Source organism: Pagrus pagrus (genome assembly GCF_965226575.1).
Source record: "Pagrus pagrus genome assembly, chromosome: 12".
In the NCBI taxonomy this organism is placed as follows: Eukaryota; Metazoa; Chordata; class Actinopteri; order Spariformes; family Sparidae; genus Pagrus; species Pagrus pagrus.
In genome coordinates, this window is record NC_140196.1 from 12,793,163 (window position 1) to 12,804,261 (window position 11,099).

At 40.9% G+C, this 11,099-nt stretch overlaps 1 protein-coding gene across 1 annotated transcript in view; it reads right to left on the minus strand.

The window, feature by feature from the left end:
* Positions 1-7,315, minus strand: part of LOC311266841 (corticotropin-releasing factor receptor 2) — a 37,758-nt gene extending 30,443 nt beyond the window's left edge. Inside the window, exons 1-2 of the mRNA XM_084369436.1 lie at positions 7,139-7,315; positions 6,913-7,032 (exon numbers count right to left, since the gene is read on the minus strand). Of these exons, the coding sequence (XP_084225562.1) occupies positions 6,913-7,032; positions 7,139-7,259 (241 nt within the window). The 5' untranslated portion in view covers positions 7,260-7,315. The remainder of the gene's footprint in view (positions 1-6,912; positions 7,033-7,138) is intronic.
* Between the last annotated feature and the right edge of the window lie 3,784 nt (positions 7,316-11,099).

Consider the following 11,099-nt stretch of genomic DNA (forward strand, 5'->3'; position numbering starts at 1 on the left):
GCTAGACTCACGGCAGGAGAGGTAGAGGCTGCAGAGGTCTTTGGTGTAATCACTGGATTGAACGAAAGAAAAATAGAGCGAGCCAGAAGTGCGTGATTCCGGCATGAGAACCTAAAAATAAGATGTTCTGTGGTTTGGCCATTTCAAGCCAATAGATGCAATTTTAAGTGAGCACTTTGCAAATCTCTACTTGCCTCTATAAGGTACAATCAAGTGTTTTCATATTACTCCTAAACAATGGTAGCATGATTTCTTTCACACTTCTTAGGTAAATATCCATTGACCTCTCAATGATCCACATGACATATTCAGTCACTTGATGTCAGTTTTGGCTCTTGAACAGATTAAATAGGAGATGCTCCTTGAAAGAAAAAACTGAAATATTTGCAGCAAGTAGGTTCCTTCTTGTAAAGAAGATGGCTGTTTTATGCATGAAACAGCAAAAACGCAGCATCTTAATAAAGCAGCACCATGAACCTCCTGAGCTCAAACTTTACTTCAAGAAGGCCGCCATTTCACACTTGATGATGTGGCCTCCGTGGCCTCCTCTCAGTTTTAATCAGAGCTCCACATCAGTTTCATGTTTGCCTCCAAAGATACGGCAATGTTGCACAGAATAATCTCCGATTTAAAATAAAGCCCCAAGGTGTATTCCCAACATGCACCGCTGCAGCGGCTACTCTCTGCTCTCCGAATCTGATGCACACCGTGGCGCTGATACGTCGCTGGCTTTATTAATCCTGATAAGAGAATCAATAAAAGTTCTATTGTACAAACAGCGATCTTGACTTTGAGCTGTGATGACTAGAGAGGTACATTACGTGCTGACAGGAAGTCTCCCCAGTGACAATGAACACAGACACGATGGGGATAAGGTGAGGTTAGCAAAGGACGAAATGTGATTCACTGAATAATTGCACACAGGGAGTCTGAGCAGAGAGAGCATGCAAGGCACAGAGGCATGGCTTGAATTTGAAAAAATGACAAGTTGGTGTTGATATCGTTCATCTCTACTGCTGTGAACATCTTGTCTCGCCTGAGGCTTGACAGAAAGCACATCACATGCTCATGACAAAGCAGAGACAATGAATGACTTTCAGCCACTCGCAACAACTCCGTCCCAACTGTGAAGATGTGCACTTCATGTAAACCAGAGAGCTGAATCAACGCACCAAAAAAAAAAAAAAGAACTACAACGGGACACAGGAGATTTAAAAATGCATAAACCTCTTAAGCCACTCTGCAGAGGCATTAATATTTATATAGGCTTGAAGAAATGGGAAGGAATTTATAGCCCCTTACCTGTGTGGGCCTGTTAAGTCTGTAAAAACTCAGATTTTTGTGAGAGAATTGCAACATTTTGCTGACATCTAACTTCCTCAGCCACTCATTTTTAAGTACTACAGAAAACCCTATGAGGTTACACATGAGATCCTGCGTTTGTATCCTCCAGTGATCGAACAACTGCGTGTGTAAAACACATGTGCATGTCCTTAAAATATAACAGAGGCCTATCCTGGGCCATGCTTTTCTAATATGCAGGCCTGTAGCATTAAATGTTTAGCTCTGCGACATCCCGAGGAGGCAAATGGAGGAGAATCTATTGTTAGTCCCACAGGCCAGATACTGTATGTGTGCAGAGTGAGTAACTGAAACTAGGCTTGAGTTTGTAAAACAGCATGCTGTAGCTTCACATGAAATTGATTTTCTTCTTCTAGTTTATTTTAGACTTTGTGTGTAATGGCACTGTGTTAATTAACACCTGCTCTTGTGATGTTAGGACCTACTTCTATTCTTAGTCTGACCTATTTTGCGGTTTTAATTTTGGTTTAATCTGTCGCTGCAAATGGGTGCAACTAATGTGACCCAGCAGGATGCAAGATAATCATTTCCATTGTGTCAGGATCCTTTGTTGTAAAAACATGTGCAATCCTGTGTTAAGTATCAGTTGTGCGATTACGAGTTTTGTGAAGGCTATTTTTAACCAGAACCTATTTAATGTCCTGTTCTATTCACCCTCAAATAATTAATTTACCAAACTAATTGTCCTTTAAATTTTACATCCAGTTGTGTTTTAAAAAACACCATTGTCTAGTTGAAATTAGAATAAAGAAGAAGCAGTTTGTCTTGGTAACTAGCATGTGTAGACCTACTGATAGCCTACATATTTTTGCAGAACATATACGAATGTGGTAAATGATGATGATGATGAAGTTCTCATGGTGCAACATTCAACAAACTGAAAGAAACTGTATCCTTAGATCAAATATTGATCTACATGTAAATAAATTAGTTAAGGGACAACGTGCATTTCCCAAAATGTCGAACTATTCCTTTAATGTGAACTCTGCCTCCACTCTGAGCCTCCCACATCTACTTACTTACCTAACATGGATTTTTTTTCCAGACCTTTATTCCTATAGATGCTCAGCGACGAGCAGAGGAGTGGCCTATCGATCCATTATCTTTAACCGTTTATCTTTTGGCAGGTTGCAAGGGGCAAGAAACATGTAGGTAGGAGCAGGAGGTGGGGTTCAGGTCACCAGTTCAATAAAGGGCTGACATAAAGAAAGAAACAAACAACCAGTCACGCTCACATTCATTACTACAGGTCATTCAATGTCAACCCAACTTGCATGTCTTTGGAGTGTGGGAGGAAGCCAGAGAATCCAGAACCCACGCAGACATGGGAAGAACAAGACACTCTACACAGAAAGGCCCAGGTTCATAGCACTGACTGTATGAAATACTGACAGCCAGCACGTTTCCATGCACACTTAAGTCGAGTTGCGGTCATAGCCGATAAGGTCATTTAATAAGTATGTCTGACTCCACCACAGTAAGGTGGTGATATGCAACGTTTCAGCTAGTTGCTACTGGAGTTAAGAAGTGCACAGTAAACGGTGAAAACATGGATGACTTTTCACCGCCATTGGTTTTATGCCATGGACGACTTCTCAATGCTCGCCGCGAGGACTGTGGTGCATGCACTGAACACCAAGGCCAGTTCAGGTAAAGTGCATACATGAAAGAATAAACCGACTTCCAACCACATTATCTGGGTGTGTTAGACTTTGAGAAATTCGATTTAGTATGATTTCAGTCCAATCAACATGTTTACATGGACTTTAAAAGTCTGTCTTCAGTTGGACTAACACAATAGCTGGACTTTTTCTAACGTCATGTAAACGTACTGAGTGTCTGAAAAGTGAAGTCAGTGCAGAAGTGACTTAAACCTGCATTCTTTCGCAACTTCTTTCTTGTTTTATGGCCTCAGTGAACTGTTTCCTAATGAGTTCATGGTCTCAATTGCTAGTATAAAGTTGTCTTCAATACAGCATGTTCCTTCTTTAAAAACCCCTTTCTGGCGTAAAACAGACGATAAAGAACAGAATGCTTTAGGGCGATTCACAAGTTACTACAATGGCACGTCCACAGGGCACCCCTCTTTTTTTAGAAATAAATAAATAAAAAGTTCTATTGCTTGCAGGACAGTGGCATAGATTTGACACAATGGGACTTATATTTGACCCATGAAAACTGCCTGCTAAGGCGAAGCATGCGATGTTTAACCACATCAATGCACAAGACCCAAGACTCCATGCTTGTATGCATGACTACCATAATCTAGTGACTCTAATGCTCTGTCAAATGATCAAAAGTGCAAAGAATCCAATACAGTAAATTCCCATCAGGCTATTAAAATTCCAGTGTGATTCCAATGTTTTGTCACATGTGACAATTGATCACAGAAAGCTAAACCGATCAAGTCTGCCTCAGCGGCTCTGATACAAAGTCCCATGATCCAAAAGTCTATTATCTTCAGCTGCAGTAGGACTTGAGGCAGGAAACAGCTGAAAGTCCCAAGACACTGCAGTCTATGTGTGAAACAAGCTGTAAAATACTTTCTGTTACATGACTGCAAAGTGAACAAACTGTAAAATTCCCTTATGCTCTTTCCTGTCTGAAACCACTTCCACAATGTGGAAATTGGGTAAAATATCAGTAGAATAAAAGGATTTGTCCACATGCAGAAAGCACATGTATGAGACGAATCAGCGCTAACATACTGTCCAATAAGTGATACAGTAAATTTAAACCTTTTTTAATAAATGTTGTTGACCGAGCAGAACAGTCTGCTGAGACAAAGACTGATTCCTATAATTACCCTACTCATGGGATCCACACAAAGGAACAAAAAGATCTGTCACCTGCTTCATTCCACCTCAGAACTGCAATCCGTCGAATAATATGACTTAATTGTCCTTAAGAGCTTTCTCTTTGATCCCCTTGATACTCTTTTGTTTCGTCCAGTCTTTATTAACAGCTCGAGGCAAAGTGAGCGGCGCGATTATACCATCACGTGCTGCAAGCACAAAATTGACGGACATATTGTTTGACTGAAAGATCAATTTTCCAGACATATTCAGTCACTGCACTAACACAATATCTTATCCTCAGCCTGTCATAATATTACATTGATCCACAAGGAGCGTCAATAAATGACGGTATACGTCAGAGAGGTGGTTGGCACGTGTCATGACTGCGATTTTTACACTGAGTGGGTCAAACCGCCAGGCATAGCCAACTTACACTGAGACACGAGCAGAGCAAAGGGTCAATCAATGCAGTAAGGGGTGCCTAGGCCAAGAGCAAGGTGTATGTGTGTGAGAGTGAGAGTGAGTGTGTGTGAGTGTGTCTTGAGGGGGTTAGCGGGCTTTAACACTGCACCTGAGCCCGCCTCTGAAACTTTCACATCATCCCCATGAATCCTTTCGCCTCGGCGCATCACAGTTTTCCGCTTTTATTTTTCAATACAAATGCTGCAATTCGCTATTTTGAGTGTGTGTCAACAACAACTTCATCAGTCTTATGATTAATACAGGAGTTACATAACGTGACAGTGTTGGTGTGGTGGAGAGCTGTGATATGCTGTTCTCAGCGCTTGGTGAATGTTGGCTGATACAGTTTGGGTTTGGATTTACTCAGCCTTTCTAGCCACTATAGAGAACATCCCTTCGCTTTAAACGTGCAATTTGTAAGATATGGCCAGAAAAGTACTTTAAAATGTGAAAAAATAAATGTGCAACATTATCAACAGAGTATGAAGCAACAACAGTGATGAGGTTAAAGTGCACTATGTAGTATTGGGGAAGAAATATTAATCGAAAGAAAGAAAGATGAGCGAATAAACTGAATAAAAGAATTGACCTTAAGGGACAGCACAATTTCATACTGTTTTATTTTGTTTGTATTTGGCTGACCCTGCCACCTTTCTAGCATCAAACAGTGTTCTGGACCTTATTTTCCTCTGAGAACTCCTCTGAGTTTGAATTTCTTCTCCAAAATAGTGCCCCTATAAGATATGTGGCAGGCGATTCAAAATGTCACCGGCTACAAAAGCAGATCACATTTTACACTCACTTTGATCTCCTCAACAAAGACCCAGCTGTAAAGTCTACTCTGCCTCCAGAGGACTGGCCATTGTCAGTATCCACAGCAGATGTGAGAAAAATCCTACTGAGAATGAATATAAATAAGGCTGCTGGTCCAGATAATATACCTGCGCTGTGTACTAAAAACACGTAACAGAAGACTGTCCCCACCTGCTTCAAGACAGCCATCGATGTCCCTGCACCTAAAAAGCCTGCTGTGTCTACTCTTATTGACTACCATTCAGAACTAGCAGATCCACAAAGCGTGCCATATCCACTGCCCTCCACTCAGTCTTCACACAGCTTGTAAATAATAACAGCTGTTTGTTGACTTCAGCTCAGCATTCAATACAGTCTCCCCCATGAAGGTGATTGGAAAATTAGCACTCTTACAACACTCTGCAATTGGATATTGAACTTCCTCACAAGCAGTGTGCCCAGAGCGTTCAGATTGGCAGTCACACCTGCTATACGTTAGCGATCAACAGCGGAGCCCCTCCGGGCTGTGCACTCAGCCCCCTCCTGTTCACATTGTACGCCCATGACTGCACTCCCAGACATCAAGACAACTCTATTTCTCAACTACAACTACGACTTTGGCTGAAACGGCACACTGACCTACAAATTTATTTCAATACACAACGTTTGAATCCCAGTTGGATTTTCATCAGGTCAAAGTCACAACCGATAGGCTGATGGGCTTTATGATGACGGAGTGGTCATGCTGAAGCTGCAAAGCCATACATTCAGCCTTCTGAAGTCACTGTGGACTAGATTAGGCGAAACACAGGCCATGTGATTGGAGGAGAACTCATGAACTCAACTCTGTACCAGATTCGGGTGCTCTGAAAATGGGGCTGTCTGGCTGACAGTCCTATCACAGAACAGCAGACTGCCACGCATTCATGAGCCCTGCCTGTAATTGTCTTCTTTTTGTTTATGATTGTTGACCATTTTTGTAAATCCAAACTCCCTTGACAGTTAATTTTACAGCTGAAGGGGTTTAACCCAAATTTCTCTACTGTGGCTGAAATAGTTTGGCCAACAGACGTCTGATAAAACAATCAAAACCAAGCAACAAGACAGGCCAGGGGTTGCAATCACGTTTGAATGATGCTGGAGTGATTTTGGGTAGATTAATCCTTTAGCATTCCCTGAACACGCCCGCTCAGTCTGATGCAGCTGTGCGTGTGAGATTCACTGTCATCACTGCTTTACATCAGAGGAGAGGAGCTCCAGCAGAAATTCAGTTATCATCCAATTCAACCTAAAAAACTACACTGCACTGACAGCCGTTATTACATTTGTTTAAATGTGTTACCACGATATTTCAGTTTTACCTGAAGCCAGCACATCTGGCTGCTTTGCGCATATCTTTTCTTTTTTTCATATTTGGCAAACCAATTCAGCACAGAATCATTAAATCCAAAATAAATGCACGACACGGAAGTTTTGCAACGACGGCTTAATATCTTACTCGTTGTGTTGTACTTCACCCCGTTGATGTACTCAGGGCAGGGTCTCTCTACAATCCTCCCGGTGCTGCTCCGCGGCCAGCAGGTGCCAATCTCATCGGTTGTGGCATTGCAATAAAAACCTTAGAATAAAGTAAAAAAAATATTTTTTTTAAAAGGCGATTAGTTTCCCTCATCCAAGACACAACACCTCTGAATATTCAACACACAAAAAAGGCAGCATCTTACCATCAGTGCTCAGCAGTGACAATGAAGCGTTTTCCAAAAAAGTGTCTTGGAAAGCATCAATCAAACTACAGTTTAAGTCCCCGAGCTCCCCAAATAAGATCTGGTAAATGGTAGCATCCATGCCGCTTTGAGTGATGACAGATTAATTCCAAGTCCGAGAGGAGGTGGACGCACTGAGCCCAGCGGTGTTCGTGGGCTTGTGAAGCGGAGCAACAGCAACGACAAGTAGAGAGCTCAGCGCTCCTGCTGGGATCCGCGCGCCTGGCCAATCAGAGCCGCGCATCCGCTCATGCATCCACGTGCTGCAGCAACCCGGTGAAAGACAGCCGACTCGCCGAAGCGACCTGATCAGAGGCTTTGTCACTCTGACATTTGACACCTGCCGCCCGCCTATAGTGTTTGTTCACGGGGGCGTCGCAGCATTCAGCTGCGAAAGTGAGAGGAAACCTTCAGAATTAAATTGCGCATTGCACAGAGGCTACCTGTTGATGCCTGTGGATGTGTACTGGAGATGGAAAAAAAGCAATCAGCTCATGTGCAAGTACAACAAAACAGGGCTTTCATGTTGGCCAGGTTTATACAGGAACTGGTCCATACATTCCATAATCTTTGGGTTTAAGTTAGATCATTAAAAATCAAATGTGGACTGGCTGTATCCTGTGTCCTGGTAGTGATTTTAATGTTTATGAGCACACCAGGAAATAGCCGGCATCCTTATTGGACAAATCCTCACCTCACCATTTACACCCAGGGGCTTTCATTCAGTGACAGGCAGTAAGTGCCAATTATGTAGGGAGGCAGGAAACAGGGGTTTGGGAGATGGAGGGGCAGTGGAGTTGAAACCTCAGACCTGTTATTAACGTCATTTTTATCAACCTGAACTGAGTGCCACTACTGCCTAAACATGTAAATTGATATCATAAGACTGAACGTTAAAAACTGGTGGAAAACTCATCATTTACATTGCCAGGTAACATCTTAATGATACCATGGTCTCAACATTTTTGTGACTTGCCAGATAACTTAGTAAACATTTCCCTCACTATGTTCATAGCTTATAATATAATTCTTGTGATAGTAATCTTACAATTTCACTTAACAGCCATCGTTAGCATAGTGCTTGGCCTGCTGGTGCTGCTCTTGCTAGCCGCAATACAGAACTCCTATTGGGAAACTGCAAATTTAAGGGCAATTAGCGATAGTTAAGAATTAAATGTTAAAGTTTATATATGTTGTATTGAACCTTGTTGATGGTTCTATCTTTAGCTTAGCTCTGTTTGTATTTTCTGCTTAATCCTGCTGTATGTGAACCACTGATCATCACTTATTGTCGGAAGGCCTTTGCTAAAAGGTGTCTTAATTTGATCCAAAATTCAAGCCTTTTTGAATGAAATTAATTGACAAGAATTTAAATGTCGTACAACAAAGAAAATACTACAAATTGTAAGTGTTAATTATTCTTTGTGACCTTTGATAGGTCAGGTTCTTTTGTGTGATGCCCTGTCAAGAGTCGCTGGGAGGACCTGATCACCTTCTTTGGATCTGCTTTGATGGCGAGCTACCCATGCAGGACACCTGGATCATAATCAATCCACTTCCCACAAAATATGGTAATTTTTTCCGCTTTTTTTCCCCATGAAAGTATTGAATTCTGGAAACCAACAGAACTGGCCTTACTTCATATTTTGCATTCATTTATTTATTCTGTTGCAATACAAAAAGTAGTGTTCATACACATTGGGAGCCCAGATGAACCTATTTCCTGTGCACCACCAGTCAATAAAGGGTATCTTGATTCAGACAGTCTCCCTCAGGCTATATAAACATGATCCAGTCGGTGTTAGATTTCCTTCAACAAGTATTTGCTCTTGCAAATTAGTTACGTATAGATGTCATTTCAAGGTAAAAAGGGTGTTTTTTTCACCCTTTTACTTGTGAGATTTATTTGATTTGAAAAAATCAAATAGCTACATCAAACAAGACAGCTTTAGTTTCAAAAATCAGTCCTTCTCCTTTATTAAGGCTCTATTTTTCTCATCAAAACCAGCTCCTGGTTCATTTTGTGCCTGTCATAACTGTATATCTAGCAGCTCCTTATTCAAAATTAGAGAATGGCTGTATTTTCATCATTTTTTTTTATGTCATACATATCAATTTCAGATATTGGGAAGAGGGTGTTGCCTTTCTCCTCCCTTCACAGAAAGCAGTGTAGTTCAGCGGTGGTGCTGTGAGAGAATTAATTAACTTTTTGGTGTTCTATTAATAGCGCGGGCAATTATAACATTGTTCATCACACGGTCATGTCAACATTCAGATGCTGGACTTGGCGCTGTGTATTACAGATCTGCGAGTACGTGATCTGAAAGCACACAGTGGTAAAATGAGACGGAGTGCTGCATGTGGAAGCCCAGGGGGAGCTCAGGGAATAAGCCTCACACTGGCGAAAAGGTCGCGTCTCAGATTTAACAGGTAAACAGCCAAGATATTAGAGTCAGTTATGAGGCACATGTCTAGACACTTTTCACTGGATAAGTTTAAAGTTTTGCAGCCACAATTTATAATATTTTATGTACAGGTATATTTACAGTTTAATATTTATCTCTTTGGTTTCATTTGCAGAACATGCCAGAAATAGACATGTCAGAAGGCCCTGAAATCGATATTATTAATTACAACAATTACCAGCTGATTTGTGAAACAGTGAACATCTGGCTGTATTGACAAGCATTGTCTGTTAGATCCAATAATGTGTTGTATTCCCCTTTACTGTGAAGGGTTTTAGTTTTCATGTGACAAAAACTCTGTGTACACAGCTAAATCTGCTCAAAGCGGTTAAGAGAGGAGAGTCACTCAACCTTATTGTAATTTACATTTTCTTTTTTAAATGTTAAGTGTCGGGAGTGCTGAACTCCATGCAAATTTTCATTGTGATCATAATTATTTCCATATTTTAAATCACTAATAGGCATTTAATGTTAAGAAGACAGCCATCTTTTTTAAATAACTCTCATTATTTCTAAAGCTATTGTCACTGAAGGGTCAAATGAGGCTCTGCTCCACTGAAAAAGAATGGAGGACTGTGTGAGGAGTCATACAAAGTTAAGGCCGTCACACTTAATTATATTTGTTTGAATTTCAGCATTGCATAAGAGATGGCCTCAACCATCCTTGGTTAAGGTCTCTGTCCCAGACCTTAACCTCTGTGTTAAGGTCTACGACATTTTTATCTTGTATGAGGACTTTTTGCATTAAAGCCAGAGCCACACTTTCTATCTGAGTTCAAACTCTTTTACATCTCATTGTCACTATTAACAGTCAGCCCTTCAGCTCTTGGCTTTAGAAAACAGAAGTGCACACTTCAACCTTATCACCAGACAAGAACGTCAGTATGTAACGATTCTGCAAAACCCTTCCTGCGTTTTTCTGTCCAATGCCAATGAAATTATTGCCTTATGCAATTTCGGCGCATGAAAACTATTGTTCAAGCAGTGTGTTTTGCAGATTGCAACCAACTGCACACCCCTCGTCTCACCCTCCCCTACAGTAAAAACGCGACAAATGTGACAAAAAGCAAAAGGCCCATGAAAGACTCCAAGGAAGAGGACCTGCTCCCTTTCTAAACATAAAGGGCTCATTCAAAGTTACACTAAGAAAACTTAATTATGAATAATATATTCAATTTCTACGCCTTAATTCCGTATAATCGTAGAGGTTGCTGCCTAACAAAAAAACATCAGTATGGGTCGTGGCAACCTGCTTTCACAGTCGACATACAAAACATTTTTTTGATGAGGGCAGGCTGAATAATCCACATATATCCATTAAATTACATACATTTAAATGAAAGCCAAACACAAATCAAGGAGGGAAAATGTTATTCAATTCATTATTTAAACCATATTCATGTTTTTATAACTTAAAATGTAAATTTCACAAAGATTTTAGATACTGCTGCTAGCTA